This window comes from Heterocephalus glaber, unplaced genomic scaffold, assembly GCF_053883595.1.
Source record: "Heterocephalus glaber isolate CG9 unplaced genomic scaffold, H.glaber_assembly_v1.0 deba00001481, whole genome shotgun sequence".
In the NCBI taxonomy this organism is placed as follows: domain Eukaryota; kingdom Metazoa; phylum Chordata; class Mammalia; order Rodentia; family Bathyergidae; genus Heterocephalus; species Heterocephalus glaber.
Window position 1 is genome coordinate 50,518,674 of NW_028258317.1, and position 26,576 is coordinate 50,545,249.

A 26,576-nucleotide genomic window follows, 5' to 3' on the forward strand; every position below is an offset into this window, starting at 1 on the left:
GTATTGTGTACCTTGCTGGGTGCTGGAAGAGGACTCCTATACTTGCTTGTGTTAGCAGGATCTGTTCAGTAAGGCTTAACAGAAGGGAGGACTCATCCCAGGAGAGGCCACCCTACATCTAAGAGGAGCAGGGTGTGCCCCAAGGAAGGGTGTGATTCTGTCTGCAAAGGGACACTGAGGAGAGGAGCTACTCAGATTCCAGGCTTATCTTGTCCTTCATTATCTCCTATGCACCGCTAGTGCCTTTTTCTGAACACAACTGAGTTCTATACGTTAGACTTTCTTTATAGACTGGGTTCCCCCACCATTAATGTCTCCATCAAACTTAAAGGAGAGACTGTCTCATAATACATTTTCATCCCAAATGTGAAATCAACATTTAAAAAAAGCCAAATGACAAAATGAAATGAAGGGGAGCTAAATAAAAGAATTAAAACCTTCTTAGATTGCCATAATGATTACATAGGCTATGAATATGGGATAATAAAGGCTGCTTATTTCCTTACATTTTAAAAGAGGTGGTGGGCGAGGGATTTAGCTCAGTGGTTCCACCGCCTGCCTCGCAAGGGCAAGGTCCTGAGTTCAATCCCCAGTACCAAAAAAATAAAAAAGAGGTGGCAAGTCTATGGAGACTTCCCCAAGAAAACAGTGTGAAAGTAGAGCAAACTGGGCACCCTCCCAGATCCTCCTCCATAATTCTAACCAGCCCATCCAACTGGACTAAATAATACGCTTGGGGCAAAAGGAACAGATTGGTCCCTACCTCCTGTCTTACTGGTTGGCTTGGTAATGAACTGTGGAAGGAGCAAAGGTGGGGGAGGCTAGAAAGAGCTTTGCAAATGGCCTATGACAAAAACCTTCATGGATAACCATATTATTCCTGGTCATTCTCTGGAACCCAAAACACTGACAGAAAATACCATTTTAAGCCTGTCTTACAGCAAATGATGGTGAGAGAGAGAGAGAGAGCAAGAGAGAGCAGATACTACTATTAAACTTGCACAAGAAAGCAGGAGAATGTGTGAGACACAATGAAAGCCAACTGTTTAGTGAAGAAAATTTCCTAGGTGAACTATCAGGGGATGAATTAACACAGGATTCAATGGGTGATTTAGAATAGGCTGTAAGAAAACCGCAAAGAACCAGAGTGGCATCAGACCAGTAAATGGCAGGGTTCACTTCAATGCCACAAGTTCTCAGGCAGGCACTGGGCCTGCCTTTTGCTCGTGTCACATGTCTGGTATTAGCCAGCACAAAGTGGAGGCTCTGCAAATGGGCTTGAAATGGAGTTGGCTGACTCTACCGAGTCCTCAGCAACCCATGATGGGCTCAAAAAAGAAGATGACATTATTTTTACCTCTTAAAATCCTCAAGTTTATGGGGCCGGGGATTTAGCCCAGTGGTTTCGCCGCCTGCTGTGCAGGCGGCAAGGACCCAAGTTCAATCCCCGGTACCAAAAAAAAAAAAATCCTGAAGTTTATAGATTCGTAAGGCACCTAGCCAAATTCATAACTGGAATAAATGATGGTGACGATTTAATAGAAATGTAAAGTACTCTAGGAATAACGAGGAAGCGATGCATTCCATTGGGAATATCTGAAAACACTGCTGGGAGGAGAACAGCAGGACATGAGGAGAAGAACCTTTATTAATAGACATGGGAAGGATCTATATTAATAGACACAGGAAAGCCAACCAGCCCAGAGAAGAGTCCTTTGAGCAAAGCCACAAGTTGGGGAACAGGGCAGGGTGGGACTGGGGAACAGCAGCTGGGTTGCAGCAAAATCCCCCTACTTCTTACACAACACTTTGCACCTAGCCAGCCTCCTACTGCCTGTAGCCAAAAAGGGATGGGAGTGGCACCATGAATTTTGCAGACACTGGAACTAATGAAAGCAGAAGCCACAATTTCTGCCAAAATAAGGCCCCAAATAAAGGTTCACAGTTAAGAGAATAGTTATCAAGTTTATGAAAGCACAAATATTTGGGGAGACAGAAAAATAAAAGATTACAAAGTCAATGATCCTTAATCTTGCCAGCCATCCTTAACAAAACAAAATCACAAAGTAGTGAAAATAAGGCAATGAAAGGGCAAATTTTACCCGGCCTCAGGACTGGTCCATTACACAAAGAAGGGATACAGCTGCCCTTCTGCCAAATAAATCTGTGTGGTCATTTTAAAGTGAGCAGCTCAATGAATGAACTCACTGAATTCAAGTATTTCTGCTGAGTTTCATATTATTCCTCCTGGTAATCTCCAAACCACCCCTCAGTTTAAATTCACCATTATTTGGAAAGTTGTCTTTCTCATCATCAAAGTATCCAGGAGACAAAACACCAAAGAATAATAATTCAGAGGAAAACCCCCCTCGAAGCCTCCTTTACCTTTCTGAAAGATGCTGTCTCAGGAGCTTTCATTTACAATCAGGAGGAATAGCGAACTCCAGTTGCTGACTTCTAACACTCAGGTAAAGTCCTAGCACCTTTCCTCACAGTTCCAGCAAGCCTGTGTGATCCCTGGAGTACAGGAGGCAAAGCTCAGGCCTGCTGCAACCCCTTATGGTTCAGGTTGATAGGTAACCAGCCACAGAACCCAGGGATGTGATGTGGCTGTTGCCCACACAGCCCAGATCTGCTGTCCCTGGGGCAGACTGGGAAGCTATGTAAGCGTGGTGCTGATGGAAAAATCTGGTGGCACAGGGCTTTGGTGTTTTGTAATTTTTTCCTGTAAGCTACATTGCTGGAATGGTTTGACATGCAAACCGCCGCTCCTCCCCCATGGCCCAGGTCTCCACCCTAGTGTGTTGTAAAACTCAGTGTATCATCAGGCTGATTCACCAGTTGGGGTACATGCTTCATAAACCCAGCAGGTACTTCTGCCTCCTCTGCCAGGCCATAGAAAGACAAACCAGTCTCTGTCCTCACAGCTGGAGGGGAGCACACCAAATAGGCCATTCCAAAAACATGTCCATGGTACGTCCCTGATATGAATAAAGCACCTCAGCCAATCAATCCAAAATTTAGAGGGAAAAGAGAGCAAGAAGCTGTACCTTGATTGGTATTGAACTTAGATGAGGGAGATAACGAAAGCAGAGGAAGAGAGAACTTCTTTGGATTTCAGTTAGAGCAAAGGAGCTGATGCACATGATTATGGTTACAAAGTTATTAAGCACTGGACTTATGAAGCACTAGAAATACACCATTATCTCTCCCAGTTGTATTTCTAGTTTGGAACAGTCTTCCTTACTCTTGCTGCAAACTCTTAAATATACCTGCCTTATAGAAACACAAATTCTTCGCTTGATGGACAGTTGATGCAAGGGGAAACGATACCAAGAAAAGAGGGCAGTGCCGGGAAAGTTGGGCAATATGAGCGAATTAATATTTTCACAAAATTTTTTGCAAAGCTGATGGGATTTAGCAACTAAAACAAATGTGAGAATAAATTCAGAGAAACCCAATTCTACCTTTAAAAGATCATGTACAAAATATAGAGATCTTTTGGAGAGAAAACTTTTTCCAATTAAATAAAATCACAAACAAGGAATTGTGACTATACTACCAAACCGCTTCCATAAATAGTTACTCCCATCTCCTTCCAATAAAAGTTTATATAGTACAACTGTATTCGGGGCCACAACCTCTGATTCCACTGGGAAAGATGTGGAAGGATGGCTCAAATTGGGCTTGCCAAAGAGATGGAGAACAATATCACAAAACCAACAACTTGTTCCTTGGCAGAGCTCTCTGGCGCATTCATAGCTCTACAGTCTCTCTACTGATCACAAAGGCCTCCTCAATATTAGAGAGTATGGGCCGGGCATTTAGCTCAGTGGTTTCGCCGCCTGCTGCACAAGTGGCAAGGACCAGAGTTCAATCCCCGGTACCAAAAAAAAAAAAAAAAAATTAGAGAGTATTACTTTATCTGAACTTGAGCTATGGCGTGTTCTGAGAGCTGCTAAGATGAGAAATCTGGTCACTATATTTAAAAAAAATCTTCAGAATAGCAACATACTTATTTTTAAGTGGTGAGATCACTTGTCTGTATGGAACTACCCACTGAGATGACTAATGCTATATGTACAAATGGGCCACTTATTTTTAAACTTCTTCTGTTTTCAGGCTTTATAAAGAACTGCAGCCCAAAAGCAGAACCCAACTTGACCTGTAAACATGAATATATTTTTCCAAAAGCATATGGAAATGAGTAAATCAGTTAACAACTCACTCCAAATATATCCATCAGAGAAGCCAAAAAGGCAAAAGAAAATAATTTTTAGTCCAATTTTATTTGTACTAAGAATTTTGTACAAGTTTGAATGAATCTCATAAAATCTGATTTCCTGGTTGCATCCTGAGGTTTTAAAGAAGTCTACTTAATATTATTTTTAAAAACTGTCAGAACAGAGTAAGAATTTATATTGCTTCTGTGAATCTGAGAACTATGCTAACATTTTTCATGCCAGATCAAATCAAACAGCCTTTTACAAAAAAGGATGCAAAAGCAGAAACTAGGAGCTTTAGTAACTCCTTTTTCTCCAAGCCTATACAAACCTTTCTCAGAAACTACCCAAAGGCAATAAGCTGAAATTATCCAAGACACAGGAAAAAGGAAAACTGGAAAAGGAAGCAAATGAGCTGACTTTTGATGGCTTCAGCTAGCCCACCCAACTCCTTCAAGAAAGAGGGGAAGTGCATAATCAGAAATAAATGGCAATACTCACAATGGGAAGTCGGGGTGGCAATACGCAAATCCTGTAGGAAGGGTGAAGGGCTGTTTTGTTCCTCTGATTGACTACCCAGTCTCTAGGAATAACAGCAAGAGCTCAAGTTCTTAACACAGTGACTTTCTGAGCTGGGTTTTTATTTTGTGTTTTTTCTTTCTTGTTGGCACCTACAGTGCATCTGGGCAGGAATCTCCAACTGAAGAGTTTTTTTTGTTGTTGGACAAGAAGGAGCTCAGATTCTATGCTTCCTACACCCAAATAGGCTGGTACTCGCTAAAAGGTAAATCATCCTTTCTCAGCTTAGTTGGAGAGCTAATCGCCTGTCTGAAATCTGATGGTTAACCCATTATGACTTGCTCAGGGTTTGGGGCAGGTTTACAAGATGAAGCTGGCTACAGCTTGAAAGAGTAGAGAGTTTGTAAAACAGACATGTCCTGGTGAGGGAGGACTTTCAAAATCTCTCCAGGGATTCATGAATTCTGGGGTTCTGATTAACTATAAAGGCAAGATTCCGAAACCCAGGGTCTCATATTTACAAGTGGTCTTGGCATTTTAACAGTTATAAAATTCAAGTGTAACTACTTTGTACTTAAAAAATAATTATCTCAAGATCATCTCTATAAGAAAATTATTTCATTTATAATCTTCAGTGTGAAATTAGCCTTCAATATACGAATTTCATTTAAAGCCACAATGTACAATTTAGTTAAATCTAAATAATAAACACATCTAATGCTACCATGAAACTGCATGATGCAATAAATCACACATTAGAAAAGATTAATGTGGCTTCATGAAGAAAAAATAACCTATGAACAAAACGTCTAGGAGGGAGGACTTTTTTTTTTTTTTTTTTTTTTTTGCTACCGGGGATCGAACTTGGGTCCTTACGCTTGCGCAGCAGGCTGCGAAACCACTGAGCTAAATCTCCAGCCCAGGAGGGCATTTTTTAACCATTCTACTTTCAGATTTTATGTAGTTTCCTGAAATACATACTTTTCCCTTGACCTGTTAATCAGATCTTTTGATTTTTAATGTTACCATAATGCCTTGAACAAAGGAAAAAGTCCCTCCATATCCTGCTTCTACTCTAGTCAGTAACTTGCTGTGTGAACTGGCAAGTTGTGTTTTGTCATCTGTGGGTAGGGAAGGGAAGCTGGACAACTGAAAATGAAAATGCCCCCTCTAGTTCTGTTTTTGTTAGCCAGCTTTGTTTTACCCTCTCAGCTCTTCTGATAGTCAGACCATACTACCTAGGGGAGAACACAAAGCACAAATAAAAACACGTATCTTAATCCTGCTGCACTAGAAGTCACAGAAGGCACCCAGGAATGAAAGCAGCCTTTCCTAATCAGTTCACCATGCTCTGCCTTTAGGGGAAGGGCAACCAGATAACAGGTCTAAGACTTACCACCTCTGCTCTCTGTGCCTCTCCTTACAGATGGTCTCAAAACACCAGGCTGATTCCAGACAGACCAGTCAGGGCAAGCCACTCATGGTTGGCACCCAATTCCTACTGTCAGGTTCACTGCAGGGGGCTCAGAGTTCTGTTTGAGAAATGCTCCTGCCCAGAAACAATATTTACTCAACCAAGTGGGCTGCACAGCCCTGGAGCTCTCCTGCTCTGCAGGAGTCTTTGGAGCTGTGTGATTGACCTCATCTTATCAGTGGCCTTTGTACCTCATCTGAGATCAGCACAGAGACAAAACCTAGATCCTAATAACTGACCAAAGTAACAAGATTCAAGCCCACAACAGTTACTAACGCTGCCATAAGAACAGTCGGGCCCTTTCATCCTGTTGTCCTGTTCCTGTGAGATTATCCTCAGGAAGTAATCAAAAAGGAGGAGAAAAATGACTAGGCAATGTTCTAGGCCTAATGACTAGGCCTAATGTTCTACCTAAATGAGGAAAGCATGGAGACTTTCAGTTCAAACATCCAAACAAAAAAGAGCAGCAACTGCAAGACACACTGGAGCATTATACAGTAGCTGAAAATATTAATGTGAAAACTATTTTCCATGAAGACTTGGAAAAGTGCAAAGAAGGTTAAAGCCAAGGATTGAGTACCAAAAAGTACAAAAACTTATTAAAACTATGTTTGTTCGTCTGACAAGAATGAAAAATATTGAAAATAAGACCTACTGCGTATTTTTGAGTGATTTTTCTATTTTCTTATCATTTTATTCATGTTATATTAATACAAATAAACTAAAAATTTAATATATTTGAGGAGGCGCCTTAAATAAGCAAGAAGGTGCATGTTTGAAATAAATGTCATATATATGAAAAAACTGAAGGGAAAAAGCTATTATAAACTGGGAAAGGCAATTACTAGCAAAAATAAAATGGTAATGGTGACCATAAAAGTCACTTCACAATGGTCACTTATTCATTTCAGTTAACTCTTAGCGACAGTAACACAATTTTTCATTTGTGTTACAGCACCTGGCAGGATGTGATGCGAGAACAAAAACAATGGTGCTAGCCACTGACCTCGGGCTAGCACTTTGTATTTTAAAAAGTATTTTTCACTGAGTTCGTGGTACATACCTATAATTCTAGCACTCTGGGCAAGGATCACCAAGTTTGAGCCTACCTTAGGCAACTTAGCAAGACCCTGTCTCAAAATAGAAAATAAACACTAAAAAAAAGTCTGAGGACGTAGTTCAGTGTGAAGACCTTGGGTTGAACTCCCAGCAAGTGTGGGGATGTGTGTTTTTATAGCTATTGTTTTATTTTTCCCTTGCAATTCTCTTGTGAAGAAGATAGGACAGGTGTTATTATCTTCATCTGACAAATACATCACTTGTTATTTGGCTTCTAAAAGAATTCTAAGCTGTAATTAAAGTTTCACAACATTAATTATTATTTAGAGAGGTATCAATCAGTGTATCTGATATGGAAATAATGCACAACAGGGCAAGCCTTTGTCTGTTGCCAAGCCCTCCTCCATGTTTTTGCCATAAGATGTTCTGTTCAAGCAATGTAACTGTTTGTGCTGTGGTATGTTCCTGCTCAATGTATCAAGATGTTCTGTTCAAGCAATGTAACTGTTTGTGCTGTGGTATGTTCCTGCTCAATGTATCAAAATGTTCTTTTCAAGCAATGTAACTGTGCTGCATGATGTTATCTACCTAAGGTTTCAAGAATGTTCTGTTAACTCTGCCTATCCGCCTCAATGAGCATGCTCTCCTCAGACTTTGGAGTAGGAACTCCTCAGACCCCACCAGCATAGTAAAAGTTTCCTCCGTCTCTCATAATGTGGCTAGATTTCTTCACCTTGAGACCTTCGGATAGCCATAACACTTGGCTGTTTAACACTTGGCTATAACACTGAGCTGTCACACTTTGCTCTAACATATCTAGTTCATCAATTAGATTCAGGAACTTGGGTAAAAGTAAACTATCTCCTTTCTTTACCCTGAAGAAATACAGTATAGCCGTTTTCCTAACCAATGATCCCTACTTACTTCCTAGCTGGCTGTAAGAGAAGGGTCAAGACCAATTTAGGATCTTCCTATTTTGTTACACTAACAAAAGACAGTATGGTACTATTAGTAATACTATTTAGTAAAAATTGAAATGTTTTAAATTAACAAATACAAAACTGGGCCTGGGATTTAGCTCAGAGGTTTCACCGCCTGCCGCGCAAGCACAAGGACCCAAGTTCAATCCCCGGTACCAAAAAACCCAAAAACAAAAAACAAAAAAACAAGTACAAAACTGTACCAGTCAACAGAAAGTTGAAGCACTGGTGAAGAAGAACTAACATTAGCACCAACAGTTGATATCATTGTGGGGGAAAGGGATGAATGGGGGTGTAATCCAGAAGGGCTACACAAGTGAGACTACGAAGTTTAACAGTTAAAATATAACATCCAATTAACTCTGAACTGCAGGTGAACAAATGATGCTTCTTAGGTATAAATATGTTCTCTATTTTATCTGGCCACCCTGTACACCAGAGATCGCAGCTTCCACTAGAATGTATAATTCTTGAGGACAGGGATTTTTGCCTGTGTTGTTCACTGCTATCTCCCTGGTACCAAGCAGTGCTTGGCACAGAGTAGGTACTCGATAATATCTGTTGTGTACTAGCACTAGTACATGTACCAGTTTACTTCTTAAGCTAAGTGGTGTGCATTCAGGTACTTGTCATACAACCTTTATACATTTTTATATGTCAGAAATCTATCACAATAAAATTTATAAACTACAGTACTAACAAGCTCTTTAAAATCAGTGTCATTATCCAGTCTAACTGAAAGTCTCTATGGGAAAGTGAGATTTGAAAAGGACTTGTGAATCATTCCTTATCCAGTTTACACCCTAAACAAAGGCACCAGTGTGAGATGATCAGTCGTCATTGGGTTTTACAGCTGAGAGAAGCTATAGTTTTATTTTTTAGTGCTTTTCTTGGCTGCTTTTATTTGGCTTCTGTTTTATTCCTAAGACCATGAAGTTTTTCTTTCCTTTGCCACTGTCCTAACCCCACCTTTCCCTGGGATTTCTATTCATGTTCTATGAACTCCAAAGCAGTGATTTTGGGGGAGGAAGTATAAGGGAACCCTTTTTGGGCCCAGCACATCTATGGGAAATATAGGCATATATAATACTTTATCCCTAAAAAATGAAAAAAATCATATAATTTACTTTACATTTAAAACTTTCAAACATCCCAGACAATTTATCTTTTTCTCATAGGAAAGATGAGTAACTGGCCCTCATTAGCTGCTATAAAGTCCTATCTCATCAATCTTGGTGGGGCCTACAAATGCTTCTATGTTAATTACATTTAAAAACTGTATTTATAACCAACATACATTTTTCTATTATTTTTTAAAGCATGGGTATTTCTCTTGTAGTACAAAAATGGGAAAAGAAAAACTCAAAGAATGCTTTTTATAAGCATCTTCTCAACCATGGAGTTATACAAAATTTTAAAACCATCTGAAAAATAAATAAATCATTTATATTGGGGTGATAATATTACTAGTAATTCTTAATTTTTTAAAAAGATAATGCCACATTTCTATATTTATAAATTTTCTATGAGCATTATACACATGTATATACAAGTATGCATATAAAGTAACTGAACGACTGACCCTCTGAACAGATTTATGTACAGCTTTCTGGGGTTATGATGACTAGAATGAGCAAAAGCCTTCCCTTGTCTAGTCCAGGCACTTAATCTGCAGTAACAGTTCATACTCAGGTACCCTGGAAGTCATAAAGCAGAGAGTTTTCTTTTGCTTTCAAACTCAATACCAAGACCTAGCACGCAGGACATGAGAAGAGGAAGAGGAGTTAGGCCTGGATCAAAAGAACTCAGGGACAAAGGAAAACTGAAGTATAGGACAAGTTGGAAAAGCCATAAATAGTACAAATTCGATGAGTATTAAGATATTGTCATTCATATTTGTATGATTGACAGCAATCCTTAAGCAGAATCTATGAAAGTCCCAAAAAGCTGGGTAGTAGAAAGGATAAACAAAAGAAAGTACAGGAAAAGAGCAGCTGACCCAGAGTAAACAGTGCACTAGAGTTTGGGCAAGTTACAATGTTCTTGCCAGAGGAGTACTTGCTGACAACTGGGATTGCTGAACAAAAGTCAGGAACATGGGGGCGGGGCATGCCACTTCAGGGGCCTCTTTCTCTGCTGCTGTCTTTACAGTGCTTTAGAGCTCCCGCAGCATGTGTAAGTACACTTCAGGTGCTCTCACTGATCCTATCTCTGCAGGTTGCTATACTTACCAATGTCATATGTGTGGAGAAATACACCTGCCTGCTATTTTACTCTTAGTGCTGCAACTAATATAGACAGCCAAAGTAGAGAGAAGCATAACAGACAGTCAAACAGGGCTAGGCCTTCGAGAGTCAGGTCGAAGGTGAAATACATCACAACTGTGGCCGGAGACACATCTGTTAGAGACCAGACCTCAAGATAAAAATGAAATGAATAGGCCTCTATAGTACCCAAAAAGACACACACCATGCCTAATGCAGCCTACATAGATATCAGTCACCCTAGTTGGTAACCATCACTTCCTTTTAAAAAAAAAAAGTCTTTGTTCTTTCCATGCACCCTTGTTACGTGACTTGTTCCCCCACTGGATCACTATTACCTAAGTGACTATACTCGTAACCTTATTTGGTTAACCATAGCTGTAACCCACATGGGTTTTGCTCTAAATACATCCCTACACAGTGGGATCCCTGGGTACCCACTTGGGTCCCTTTCTGCCTCTCAAGAGCAATCCTTTCAATAAATATTTTCCTACTCTTAACTTCTGTTTTCCTACAATTCATTTTTAGAATTTAGAGAACACAAACTCAGTGTATCAGACATCTAACAGGTTGGGAGATACAGTATTTTCATATTTAATCTATATCAAAACTAAGACTCTGTAAGTCTCCTGGCTCCAATTCCACCTCCCACCAATATACAGTTGATGTTCAAGGGTCCCAGCAGACCTAGGACCTTGCATCCCGGCTCTGGGAAAGAACTTCTAAGTAGATGATTACTGCTCCCATTCATTCATCTGTTTGACAACTCTAGACAGGAAGGAGCACTAGGCATGCTGTTTTGCACAGGGTGTCATCTCCAGTCTTTTCCCATCTCTTAGGAGGATGTCTTCTCTACCTGTACTACACATTTCTCTCAAATCTTACATAAGCAATATAGGTTATTTAAACAATACAGATCTCTAATATAAGCAAAGTAAGAATTAGAATATAGGTCATTATGACTCAAAATATAGATTACTGCATATTTCTCTCTCGATGTCACTTTACAGAATATACCCATCTCTTCCCTTCTTTCTCTCTGGTTAGCATCATCAAATATAAAGCTATCAGGAATTAGTTTTCAGCATCTAAAACCATTTCTTCTCTCCTCATTCAATCTCTCAGAAAAAAAGCACAAGAGGAGTTTACTATGCTTGTATCAGCATTCAGGATTTAGAATTTCCACTTCAACATTTCAAGAGAATTCACTTAGTAATTTATCTAATTTCAGTACATAAAGACTCTAAAGATAAAAGTAATTTTTTCTAATAGATCAAGAAAAAGACAACAAAATTTCAACTGATAGAAAACTACTTTGACATCCTACTTATCAAGGCAACTTGCTATTACCTAGCCATTAAAAAAAGAAATAAAAAACACACACCGAATCAGCCTGCTGCAGACAGGCAGCCACCTGATTCCACACTACAAAGACGCAGAGGATACCAGACCACCAGACCACAGTACTGAGGCCCACTGCTCCCGGCCCAGAGGTAGGGGATTCTGAGCCATCGTCCCACTGCTCCTGGTCCAGAGGAAGGGGCTTCCAGGTCACCATCCCTCCCGCTGCTCCCAGCCCAGAGGAAAGGGCTTTTGGGCCACCTTCTGTCCCATTGCTCCTGGTCCAGAGGAAGGGGTTTCCCAGCCACCATCCCTCCGGCTGCTCCCAGCCCACAGGAAAGGGCTTTTGGGTCACCATCCCTACCGCTGCTCCCGGACCCTGTCCCAACTCACAGAGCTCAGAGGAGGTAATGTGTGCAGGCGCTAACAGCCCCCCACCCCAGTCGAAATGAAAAAACACGTAAATAAGTCTCAAAACCAGACTTCCAGATCACCTACAGCAACTCCAAAGGAAAATGAGATGGAACATTCTGATACTCAACCACCTGGACCCACTGAACTGGCAACAAAAGGGGATCTGGAAAAAAGGAAATCAGAAATAATTTCTCAGATAACAGAAATTGTGCCCCTAGTGCAAGATGTGATTAATAAATCTAGAGAGGAACTGAGGAACATGATGGAATCCCAACATAAGAAACAAATGGAATCCATAAGACAGATACAAATAGATTTCCAGGACATGAAAAACTCCACTGAAAGTCTACACAGCAGAAGGAGCCAATGTGAGGACAGAATCTCAGATATAGAAGATAAGATTGTAATTAGTGATCAGGAAAAGAAAAATTGCTTCAAAATTATAAGGGAACATGAGAAATCAATCCAGCAGCTGCTAGATGATGCACAAAAGAATAACATAAGACTGATTGGGCTCAATGAAGAAACAGGAGAGAGTGCAGATGACATAAATAATCTCTTCACAGAAATAACGGTAGAAAGCTTCCCAAGGAGGGGAAAAGAGCTTGACATACAGATAAGTGAGGCATACAGGACTCCAAATAGCCTTGATCAAAAAAAATCTACACATAGGCATATAATTGTTAAGATTCCAGAAACACAACAGAAAAACAAAGTTCTCCAAGCAGTCAGAGAAAAGAAACAAATCCCATACAAAGGAAAGCCCATCACAATCACAGCAGACTTCTCAACACAATCCATCAAGGCAAGAAGAGCTTGGAGTGACATATTCCAAGCCCTAAAAAGAAAACAGCTTCCAACCCAGATTGATGTACCCTGCAAAACTATCTTTCAAAATGGATGGAGAAGTAAGATACTTTCATGACAAAGAGCACCTTACGAACTTCGTGAATACCAAACCAGCACTCCAAAGAATTTGACACAATAGCCTAGGAACAGACATTGAGGATCACAACCCCAGGAAACAAAACAGAATGAACCCATGTGGCATGACAAGAAATTAAATGGAAAGGGGGAGAACCCAACAAAAAGAAAAAGACATGGCAATGACAAGTCAATATGTTTCAGTTATAACCATCAACGTTAATGGTCTCAATTCACCAATCAAAAGAAATAGACTGGCAGAATGGGTCAAGAAGCAAAATCCAACAATATGCTGCATACAAGAAACACAATTCAAAAGGAAACTCATAAACTGAAAGTTAAAGGGTGGAAAACAATACTCCATGTGACAGGAACCTGAAAAAAAGCAGGAGTAGCTATCCTCTTGGCAGATCAAGTAGATTTCAAACCAACACTGATTAAGAGAGACGAAGAAGGACACTACATCCTTGTAAAGGGAAGAATCCAAGAGGAAGAGATGACAATCATAAATATCTATGCACCAAACACTCGTGCACCCAACTATATAAAACGAATACTAACGGACATGAAAAGTCATATATGCACTAATACAATTGTAGTGGGGGACCTCAACACCCCACTGTCACTAATAGATAGATCAACTAGACTAAAAATAAGTAATGAAATACTAGAACTCAATCGAACTCTTGAACAAATGAACTTAACAGATGTTTCCAGAGTCTTCCACCCCACAAAATCAGAGTACATGTTCTTCTCAGCTGCACATGGGTCATTCTCCAAAATAGACCACATACTCACACATGGAACATGTTTAAGTAAGTGCAAAGGAATGGAAGTTATCCCCTGTATATTATCAGACCATAGTGCGATGAAATTGGAGATCCATAGCAAAAGAAACTCAAAAAATTTCATAAACACGTGGAAATTGAACAACACACTTCTGAATAACCAATGGGTCACAGAGGAAATTCAAGAACAAATCAGACAGTTCCTTCAATTAAATGACAATGACAATACAACATATCAGAATCTATGGGAAACAATGAAAGCAGTCTTATGAGGGAAATTCATAGCAGTGAATACGCATATTAGGAAAACAGAACGAGCCCCATTAAACAACCTGATGCTGAACCTCAAGCTTCTAGAAAAAGAAGAGCAGGACAACCCCAAAGCTCAAACAAGGGAGGAAATTATAAAGATCAGAGGAGAAATCAATGCAATGGAGACTAAGAGAACGATACAAAAAGTCAATGAAGCCAAGAGTTGGTTCTTCAAAAGAATCAACAAAATTGACAAACCTTTAGCCAACCTTGTCAGCAAAAGGAAAGAAAAGGCCCAAACCCATGCAATTAGGAATGAAAAGGGTGAAATGACAACAGACCCAGCAGAAATCCAGAGGAGCATCAATGCCTACTTCCAGAACCTATACGCCAATAAGATGGACAACACAGAAGAAATGGACAGATTCCTAGATACATATGAATTACCAAAGTTGAACGAAGAAGACCTAAAAATTCTGAACAACCCAATATCAGCCAATGAAACTGAAAATGTAATTAAAAACTTATCAACTAAGAAAAGCCCAGGCCCTGATGGCTTCACTGCTGAATTCTACAAGACATTTAGAGAGGAACTGCTGCCACTACTGTTTAAACTCTTCAATGAATTTGAAAGGGAAGCAATACTCCCAAATTCATTCCTGGAAGCAAGCATCACCTTGATCTCCAAAGCAGAGAAAGACCCAACCAAAAAGGAGAACTATAGGTCAATCTCACTAATGAACATAGATGCAAAAATCCTTAATAAGATACTGGCAAACAGAATGCAGAAGATCATCAAGAAGATCATACACCCTGATCAAATGGGATTCATCCCAGGGATGCAGGGATGGTTCAATATATGAAAATCAATTAATGTAATACCCTATATCAATAGAGCCAAGGACAAAAACCATATGATTATCTCCGTAGACGCAGAAAAATCATTTGACAAATTCCAACATGCATTTATGATCAAAACCCTACAAAAAATTGGAATAGATGGTCTCTACCTCAAACTGATAGAAGCCATCTATGAAAAGCCAACAGCCAATATCATACTAAATGGTCAAAAACTGAAATCCTTCACACTAAAATCAGGAACAAGACAAGGATGTCCACTATCACCACTCTTGTTCAATACAGTTCTGGAAACATTAGCCATGGCAATTAGACAAGAGAAAGAAATAAAAGGAATAAAGATGGGAAATGAAGAAGTCAAATTGTCATTATTTGCAGATGACATGATACTCTATATAGAAGACCCCAAGAACTCCACCAAAAGTCTTCTAGACTTAATAACCAAATTCAGTCAAGTAGCTGGTTACAAGGTCAACACACAAAAATCAATAGCTTTCCTCTACACAAATGACAGACTCACTGAGAGAGAAATAGGGTGAATAATTCCTTTCACAATAGCATCCAAAAAACTGAAATACCTAGGAATCATCCTAACGAAAGAAATCAAAGACCTCTTCTCTGAAAACTATGGCACTCTGAAAAGAGAGATTGAAGATGATATCAGAAAATGGACAGACATCCCCTGCTCCTGGGTAGGAAGGATCAATATAATGAAAATGGCCATACTTCCAAAACTGCTATAGAGATTTAATGCAATTCCAATTGAGATCCCAGCAGCATACTTCATAGACCTCGAGAAAACAATCCAAAAATTCATTTGGAGCAAGAAGAGACCCAGAATAGCAAAAGCAATTCTAGGTAACAGAGACATGGCAGGGGGTATCACAATCCCCAACCTGCAACTATACTACAAAGCTGTGATAAAAACAGCATGGTAGTGGCAAAGAAACAGACTTGAGGACCAGTGGAACAGAGTAGAAGATGCAGAAACAACACCAGACACACTCGGCCATCTCATCTTTGACAAAGGAGCCCAACACCCTCACTGGAGGAAAGATAGCCTCTTTAATAAATGGTGCTGGAAAAATTGGGCTTCAACTTGCCAAAGATTAAAACTAGACCTATGTCTCTCACCATGCACTAAACTAAAATCAAAATGGATTAAAGATCTAAATAAAAATAGAAACTCTGAACCAGTTGGAACAGAGGTTAGGTAGAACTCTTGAAGACATCGGTGTAGGAAAAGATTTTATGAACAAAACCTCAGTTGCCCGTGAACTAGCACGAACAATCAACAAATGGGATCTCTTCTTATTAAAAGGCTTCTGCACAGCAAGAGAAACCACCAGCAGTGTGAAGAGACAACCCACAATGTGGGAAAAAATCTTCACCTGCTCTTCCTCAGACAAAGGTCTACTATCTCGAATCTATAAAGAACTTAAAAAGATCAGACCTCCCAAATTTAAAGACCCAACCCGAAAATGGGCATCTGAAATGAACAGACATTTCTCAGACAAAGAAATAGAAATAGCAAATAAATACATGAAAAAATGTTCAACATCACTGGTCATTCGAAAGATGCAAATGAAAACAGTGCTGAGATTCCACTTCACTCCAGAAAGAATGGCTGCTATCATGAAATCAACCAATACCAAATGCTGGTGGGGCTGTGGGGAAAGAGGAACCCTGCTCCACTCCTGGTGGGAGTGTAGACTGGTGCAACCACTGTGGAAATCAGTATGGAGATACCTCAAAGAACTAGGACTGGAAGTCCCATTTGACCCTGCTCTTCCACTGCTGGGGATCTTCCCCAAAGAATTAAAAGAGTCATACCACAGTGATATATGTGCGCCCATGTTCATAGCAGCACAGTTTGTAATAGTTAAAACTTGGAAACAGCCCAAATGCCCATCAACTGGAGACTGGATAAAGAAAATGTGGTTTTTTTATAAAATAGAGTACTACTCAGCCATAAAAAATGAGAAATTAGAGACATTTATAGCTAAGTGGATGCACATTGAGGGAATACTCTTAAATGAAATAAATAGGACACGCATGTGTAAATACCGAATAGTTTCTCTGGTGTGAGAAACTGAAAGTGTAAATAAGGACTAAATGTATAATAGGTCATGTGAAATAGGAAGAAAAGGGGCAAAGGGGAAGGAAGCGGGAGGGCTAGGGGAAAGGATAGAAGGGAATGGATTAATATGAGAAAATGGAAAAATAGGAACAAAATCTTTGTAAGTAGGGAGGACTGGAGGGGTTGAAGGGAGGGCTGGGCAAGGGTGAAAAATAAGAACCAAGAGAGACTATGTAAAGGTGCAAATTTCCAATGATGAATGTCATTATATTGTATACCTAAATTGTACCAATGATTAGAATGAATAATCGATAATGTAAAATAGGAAGAAAAGGTCCAAAGGGGTAGGGGTAGTGGGAGGGGCAGGGGAAAGGAAAGAAGGGAAAGGAAAAGGGCTGAGAAATGCAAAAAATGGAAATAAAGTCTTTGTAAATAGGGAAGGGTGGAGGGGGTGAAGGGAGGGCTAGGAATGGGGAAAAAATAAGAACCAAGATGCATTACGTAAAGGTACAATTCCCAATGAGAAATGTAATTGTGTTGTACACCTACAATGTACCAATAAAAGAATTTAATAAAAAAAAAAAGAAATAAAAATTAGTTTCAGCAGACATACTCCCCTCCCCATCCCAGTTACCTGAGGCACAGCCGTTAACCTTTGTGGTGTGAGCCATGCTGGCTTGAATCCAAGGACAGACCCAGAAAGGAAGTAGGAGTCATGCAAATTTTATGCATCAAGTTCCCAAACGCATTCAACCTGAAATAATAAACACAGTGCCATCAACAAGGATCATTTAAAAATATGTACAACACTAAATCTTAAGAGTTCTGTTTACAAAGATGACTACTAATAAAGAAAGCAAATTGGAATAGTGTTTGACAGACTGAGGACCCGAGGAGTGGCTTCATGGGACCTGGCCACTCAGTGCAAAGACATAGCACAGGCCCAGGGATGGGCTACCTGGTCTGAAACGTCTCCAAACAGACTGCTCTTACAGAAAACTCAGGCTTGACTACTTTAGGAAGGTGGTTTTCAAATGTGTCATTCTATAGCACCCCCCGCCAAACTATTTTGGTTTTTAAGTTTATCCTCCTTTCCAAATGTTGGTTCAACAGCTTCATTTATTCACTGTAATTTCAAAGCAGTTCTTGCACCAAATGTTCACATTTTAAAAAAAATCAACTTCATCCAAATTCTTCTAAGATATCAAGTCTTTCCCACAACCCCATCTTTCCTCCACGCAGTCACCTTTCTAAAATACATGTATGATGTGATCAGACTCCTCTTAAAATATAAACAAACTTCAGTATCTTCCACTGTCATGTTGGATAAACTTCAAATTACATGATATGGCACACCATTTGAGCCACAAAATTCTTATTTTATATTCATTTTCCATCTTGAAGTTACCTGAGGTTATTATAACAAGATATGTTACCACAAAATTTAAAACAAATAAAATATAAGCTAGGAAAAAAAAATACTGCTCTAACACTTACTGTTTGAAAATTCCTTTGGAAAAACGCCGACAAAGCAAATAGTACACGTAGAAATATTCCATTTCTATTATGCCTACCTTAACTCTAGACCCATCAAACCAGAAGAAAGTGAGCTAAATAAATTCCAAGCTGAAAAATTAAAACTTCAATTAGAAGCCTGCACGACACCCCAGTAGCATGAGGATGCTAAATGAACAACACAAGCATATATTGGATTCTAATGTGGCCACTGAAATCATGTAAGACTTAAATAACCTGGTAAAATACTCAAAGTATGCTGATGGAGAAAAACAAAGATGACCATCACACTGATGATAATGCCAACAGCTAAGAATCAATCTCTTACTGCTATTAAAATCTAAAATGTCACCTACTTTAAAGTGCACCATTATTTTAAGTATCACTATTTTAAAAAGAAGCTACCAATTAAATCATAAGCCAAACTTAGTTAAAAATACATATGCATACAAACATTTAATTAAAACAGATGGCCCCTGGGTGAAGCAATGATGGATGAGTTCCCCTCTTTTATTACTTTTGTAATAAAAATTATTAAAAAGAAACTTCTCTACTCATATTGTTAATGTTGATTTTATCTGCTTTGAAAATCATCAGAGAAAGGAAACAGTACTTTAAAATGCTATGCAAAAGGAACCTATCAGTCTCCAGTCCTGGAGATGATATAAGAGGTAGGGAAGGGCTGGAGGCTTTGATCACACAGGTCAGAACCTGGTGCTGAGCTGGTGAACCTTTCCTCACTGTTGAAATTGGTTTGTACCACAATTTAATGCTAACTACTATGGAAGCAGCTCAGTGAAAGGTCACTTTTTTTTCCACCTCAAAAGGCTGCTTTGCCCAGCATGGTCTCCTGCAGGCTTTTGCCCTCACAGCAGCCAGCGCTGGGCTCACACACTCCCAGTGACCAGGCCCTAAACTGGCTGGTCCCAGTTTTGGCTGGCAGCACTCCAGGACAGGATGGCTCTGATCTCTGTCTAAAGAGCAATCACCTGACATCTCCAGGGAACAGGGGCACTGGTTCAGGTTCAGGGCCTTGAACTTGGACAGCAAAATAATCTTTGTGTACAGCCCAAGCTCACAGAATTAAGAGGCAGGAATAGAACAAGTATTATCTCTAAGAACAGGAGTGAATGTCCATCCATGTCTGACAAGTGCAGTTTTACAAACACTGTGGGGAACTGGGAAGACTAGACCAGGAGGAAATGAAAGGTAAAGGAATGAAGCCCAGATTTTATATTATTCTACGAATTATACTGCTAAACGCCAACAACAATAACCTAAGCCCAAACCCTGTTTACCGGCCCCTTGCTAGCCTTCTGTGTTTGAGCTCTTGCTTCATAGGGGCTTGTAAATACTACCATTCAAGCTCTGGAGGCAAACAAAAGGCAAGAAGAGACAAGCTGCATGCGTTACAGGTGAATGAAGTACATGTCAAGCTTTCTGGATGGAGATGTGCCCAGAATCTTCCTAGGTAAGCTCCTGTTATTGAACCTCCTTCACCAGGCAAAAGATATTTATCTCAGATCCAAATTAGTCTGTCCTATCCTCCCCAGAGCTAAGCAACAAAATCAAAAGGAGGAGGAAGCCTAAAATTAGTCACTACAAGCACAGAACTTGTAAAATAAGAAGACACCATCACTGGGTCAGGATGCTGGCAGTCTCAGTGTGAAGAGAACAGTTGTGCATTGTGCATCGATTTCTCCCAGTTATTGTTCATGTCTGACAGGTGGCCTCAAATTGTGGGGACTTGTTCTTCTTAATGATATGCAGATTCTTATGTCAGTGCATTGTATGAACCAGAAAAAGTTTGGCCACAGTTCATTCCTTTGTTCTAGATCAATAAACTGCTTCTTCTCTCTCTTGGAGCAAAGTGCAAACCAGTAAATCTTTAGTGGTATAATGGTGGCTTAGTTCTGCTACCTAAGAAAAAGCAGCTCTTCTTTCAATGGATTTAGAAAAATAACGAATGTCTTCTCTGTTTATTTCAAGAGACTGAATGTTGAAGAACATTTTAGTAGCTCCCCAAGAATGATAGAGTGAATAATATAAACTTTGCATGAACTCTCCCACAGTTTACATTTGCTAAAATGAAACAAACTGTGAAAAACGGCTCACTAGACTGTTTCTAAGAACACACCAGTGAAAGCAATTTTCAAAACTGAGATTTGGTATGTACTCTACCACTGTGAACAATCAAATGCCACATATGAGTTGGAACCGTGAGAACAATGACGATCACGCTGAGGATAATGCTGACGGCAACTGACATTAACTGACCATTTATGATTAGTTACTGAAATCTAAAACATCACTGACTCTCAGGAGCACCATTATTATTATTATTATTATTTATTTATTCATTTTATTTTTGGTACCAGTGATCGAACTCGGGATCTGGCGCTTGCGAGGCAGGCGACGGAACCACTGAGCTAAATCCCCGGCCCAGGAGCACCATTATTTTAAATACCATTGATTTAAAAAATATATCACCCATTAAATGATGATGAAATGATTATTAAAAATTACATTGGGGCCGGGGTGCAGCTTGATAGTACAGCAGTGATTAGCATGTATGAAGCCCTAGGTTCAATCCTTAGCACCAAAAAACAAAACAAACATCAACTCGAGACACATTCTCATTTCACAAGTGTTGAAATCTAAAAAATGTGCATCTTAGAATTGATAAAATTATACTACGATCTAGGGACTTAACAGTTATTACCTTGTTTAAACCTCACAACAATTTTGCAAATACTAACATCCCCTTCTCCCATTTTAACAATTGGAAACTGAGGCACAGAAAGCCTAAAAATTTGCCCCATCACACAGCTAGAGCTAACACTTAAAGCTAAGCAACTCAGCTCTGGCATTCATGCTCCTGACCTGTGGTGATGTGATTGGAGGGAGAACACTTTTAACAAGGGAGAACACTTTTAACAAGGGAGAACACGGTGGTCACTGTAGAGATCCAGATGCTTACAGTAAGAGTGCCTTGCTCAAAGCCCTTTTAGACAAAGTCTCAGAACTGTATTTACAACCTTGTTCTTCGGGACCACATGTTTGAAAGCCCAAGGGGATACTTTTCTGACACACAGGAAATGTCTTTCAGGACTTGGCCATCACTCTGTCCTAGACTGCACACTGTATCGGCTTCATCAGCAATACTATTCCTTAGACTTCGTATGAGTGTCATTTGATGAGCTGAAACACTTTCTTAGTGGGAAAAAAAAACCCCTCTGATCACTGAGGCCAGGTATAAAGCTCTAAATGGAAAAACAGGAGTTTCAGAAATGGATAAAAGGAAAGTATTATAATTGGAATAGGAACTTTGTTCCTCAAAATGACAATTACAAAAGAAAAATCAAAAGTTTTGAGTGAAAGTTATAAAATTTCTTTTTGGTGTCATACTTTTTTACTTAACAATAAAATGAAGAAAGTCATGTAATTACTTTAGCCTAAAAACTTCAATCCGGTAATCTTAACATAAACATTGTTAGAACTGGAGACAATTTCTTTTCAATATTTTTATGTGACTGTGTGACTATTTTAATTAATTGCCCTACAGCATCCTAGGATTTGGCACTAGAAACGATTTTGCTTCTCTTCTGGAGGCATAATATAGACTAAGGGTGGTACCATACCTACCCAGTCACAAATTCATGCTGGAAGAACACACAGATTCAATTAATGGAGAAAGCATTAGAAAAGCAGTGTACAAACCATTTGATCTATAGTAAAGATGTCTTACTTTGTCTCAAAAGGGTGGCAGTGGCCAGAAAAATGCATTCCTAACAACAGATCAGTTGGTTCAGGTCTTGAAGAATGAGCAAGTATTTTCCATGGGCAGAAAGGCAAAATGGCTGGGCATGGTGGCACATGCCTATAATCCCCGCACTTGGGAGGCTGAGGAAGGAGGATTGTCTTGAGTTTGAGGCCAGCCTGGATTACAGGGTGAGTCAAGATCAGCATAAACCACATAGCAAGTCCCTAAGACCTGGTCTCAAAAACAAAACAAAACAAAAAAACCCAACCAACTAACCAAACAAACAGAAAAGACAGAACAACACTCAAGGGTAGTGATGGTGAAACTTCTAGAGCTTTCAATTATAACACAGAGCTGGGTGAGGCATGCGTGCCATAGGTTTGCCACCACTGTTCTAGCAAAGAGGACTGCCCCATGCAAAGACAAGAGCCAAGAACAGTGCACAGCAAGTAGCTTCTGGGACAGGAGCATGGTTTGTTCATGGGGGTTCAGTCATAAAGGAAGCCAACCACCTGGGACAAAGATGACTTAAGGAAACTGGTGCTACAGAGGAACCTAAAGGAAGGAGAATACAAAAAAAAACCAAATGGAAGACACATAGATATCTATACCCCAGTAAAAAAACTCAGAGCCACTGTGGATGCAGCTCAGTGGCACAGCAATTGCCTAGCATGGGTTCAGTCCCCAGCACAACACACAAATAGACTCACAAAAAAGGCAGAGCTCATTTATTTCTTCAAATCAGTGAATCTTTCAAGCAAGCAAGCATCCAAAAACTTGTCTAATTTATTATACATCCAGTATGATTGTCCACATACTGCTGTAGACCACAATGCAAAGGCAGTCAACAACTTAATTAAAAGTAGCCGATAAATGTATGTTGGAAGGTAGAGTCTGGCCACAGTTCATTATCTGGTTACCTTCTAGCGATCTTCAATGCTGGCTCCTACTGTGATGAGGGCGGGGAGAGTGTGGACCACCTTTTGGTTGTTTTGTCACCAAATTACCTAATATGACCCAACCGTGTTTGGCCTCTTCAAATACAGCGGATAATTTCCTTGGGATTGGTAGGCTAATACTTGGTAGGAAATCTCAAGTTTGGATCAAGATCTAAATTAAAATCTTACCTGAATATTGTTTTCATTTCTAATGTAGGAAAAAACACTGATTTTTCTATTAGGAAAAACTGTATACTATGTCCGAACAGCTATATTTACGATTTTATTCCTTGGAGTAACATAGTTAAGAAATTAGAGGAGGTATTTATATCATCACAATAAATTTTAAAATGCAGACAATAAAGAGAAAACAGAAGCAGTGATATTTGTTAATTTGTTCACAAAATGAATGAATGTGCATTGTGTGCCAGGGTCTGGTTTTGACACTTAGGACGTAGAAATGAACACAGGAGGTACCCAACCAACCTCTCCTCCAAAATAAGGAAACGAGACCGAAGAGAATTTAGGTTGACTGTGTGCTTAATAGATTAGCTGAGCTAAAAGCCGATTCCTCACTCATCTCTCTCTTTTTTTTTTTTTTAGCCTTACTTGAAGAGTTCCCAGAATAAAATTTGCCTCCTTGTGCCCCGAAGTGGGCCTGGGAGAGTCCCGCCCTCTTGCAGATCCCAGCGGCTCATGCACATCCATGCTACATCAGGAAAGGACACTGCCATCTTTCCCAGGTGTGCGTAAGGTTAGCGGAGCCTGCAAATTTTTCCTGAGTCCCGCACTAGCTCTGCTACAACTGGGTGTCTGAGACCCATGGGGCTTCCTGAATATTTAATGAAAACTGATGCATTAACAACCTCGTAGGCGATGACTCTGCCATATCACAAAGGTTCTCAAAACTCCTGCCTTAAAAGATAGATTAACTGGGGAAAAAAACCAAGCTCTGTGATTCCAAAAGCCAGGATTATTCTCTGATTTTAGGAAAACGATACCCCGTAATTTAGAAAATACTCCTCAGGAAGTCTGATTTTGTTTCATTCAGTTATTTGTTAAAAAATGCTTGAACTGTGTGCATGTAACAGTTTTAGATACTAGAGTGATAAACAAATGGACTCTGCTTTTGGTTTTTTTGAGCCATATATCCCTCAAAAATGATATATCCCAAGAGTGGGTTACTAAGATCTCACTGAGAGGATTTCACCTTGAAGACATAACCCACACTTCAATTTCATTTAAAAATTTTTTTGGGCCAGGGATTTAGCTCAGTGGTTTTGCCGCCTGCTTCGCAAGCGCAAGAACCCGAGTTTGATCCCCGGTACCAAAAAAAAAATTTTTTTTAATCTTCTGTTCATAGCAGAAAGGCTCAGCCGTGCTAAACAGAAATTCCCTGGATTTCCTTGTGTTTTCCCAAGAACATACAAGTACCTACTTATTTAAGATAAATTTAAAGGTGGTCAAATGCCAAGACCAGATGATCTGCAATTCACTCCCTGACAAAAGTTCTCACAATGATAAACTATGTTCCCATGGGCCAGGGATTTAGCTCAGCAGTTTCGCCGCCTGCTGCACAAGCATAAGGACTCGAGTTTGATCCCCGGTACCAAAAAATAAAAATAAAAAATAAAATAAAATAAATTATGTTCCCAGAATAGCATATGTACTTCCACTGAAAATGGCTTGTGGAAATGCTAGAACTAGAGACTGAATACAGAGATTTTAAAGGCAGAACTAAATCAAAACTTCATACCCATGAGGATGGCCACTATCAGAAACCCAGAGAATAACAAGTGTTCCTAACTTGTGGAGAAACTGGAAGGCTTGTAGGCTGCTTATGGGTTTGTAAAATGGTGGTGCTGTGTAGGAAACAGCATGGGAGTTTCTCTATAATGAAAAACGGTGCTTCTACATGATCCAGCAATCCCATTTCTGGATATATATCTAAGGAACTGAAACAAAAACTTGAAGAGGTAGTCATATCTCCATTTTCGTTAGAATTATTCAGAAGTCAACATGTAGATGCACCTAAATGTCCACTGACAGATGAGTAGAGGAAATGTGGACTAAGCATAGGAAGAGACAGTACCCAGCTTCCGGACAGTCACAGAGGCAGGATGCACATGTGAAGAAACTATGCTAAACAACATGGATAAACCTTGAAGACCTTATGCTAAGTGAAAATAACCTAATCACAAAAGCCAAATACTGAATGACATTCCCTTTACATGGGGTATCTAAAGTAATCAGGCTCACAGCAACAGAAACCAGAATACTAGTGCCAGGGGTTGGAGGGAGGAGAAATAGGGAGTCATTTGATATGTGCAGTTTCCTCCAAAATGAGAAAAGGATATTGGAGATGAAAGAGATTTGAGAGATCTGTTATACAACAATATGTATATAGTTAACAAGTACAGTATTGCAATGTACCTTTTTAAAAATTAAGTGAGTAGATTTCCGTGTTATTTTAACACAATAAAAGAGGGCAGGCCAGTGTGCACTGCGCCCAGGCACACCCCAGGTTCAGCGGCCTTCCCCAAGCCCTACAAACAGCTCAGCAAATCTTGAATGATGCATTCCTTTAAGTGAAATGAATCTCACTTAAGCTTTTTCCTTTTGAATGCAGGGCAGTCAGAACATTCTCTCCTCTTTTATTGTCATGGGTTTCCCTGGGGGAAAGCACAGTGCTCTCAGGGTTCTTTAAGAGTCTGCGGGCAACAGTCCACCCAAGCTAAGCAGGCAAGTACCACGGCACAGGGTAGAACTAAGGGAGAGATGGAGGACCCACCATACAAATGGGAAATGACTAGGTAGATATGATGGCACATGCCTACGGTCCCATCACTCTGGGAGGGCGAGGCCTGCAACTTTGGTCTCAGCCTGGGCAACCTAACAACTTAGTAAGACCCTGTCTCCAAAGAAAAGGAGGACAGGGGATGTAACTCAATGTAAAGGCCCCGAGTTCAATGCATAGTAAGGGGGCGGGGGGCAGTGACAGACAGATGGAGTTTAGGGAGAAAATATGAATGAGAACACGACTCACTAAAAACTCTTTCTTCCTGGCTCCCATCATGCTCAGCGATGCTTTGGAGAATAGCAGTATGAAGTCATTCTGAGCAATGACAGGCCATGCTCAGAAGAGTCCCTGTCCCCTGCTCAGCAGAGAGAGGGCCACTGGGAC

At 39.9% G+C, this 26,576-nt stretch overlaps 1 protein-coding gene across 10 annotated transcripts in view; it reads right to left on the minus strand.

Annotated features, from left to right (window-relative positions):
- Kank1 (KN motif and ankyrin repeat domains 1) overlaps window positions 1-26,576 on the minus strand; it is a 201,174-nt gene that overhangs the window by 47,023 nt on the left and 127,575 nt on the right. For 5 of the 10 annotated variants that reach the window (XM_087184058.1, XM_087184054.1, XM_004838204.4 and 2 more), the window contains one exon: window positions 17,811-17,930. In XM_087184058.1, coding sequence (XP_087040184.1) covers window positions 17,811-17,847 — 37 coding nt within the window. In that variant the 5' untranslated portion in view covers window positions 17,848-17,930. Of the gene's footprint in view, window positions 1-2,385; window positions 2,936-4,724; window positions 5,300-6,138; window positions 6,334-17,810; window positions 17,931-26,576 lie in introns of those variants that run through there. The other 5 variants (XM_087184059.1, XM_004838207.3, XM_087184060.1 and 2 more) reach the window with 5 other exon arrangements.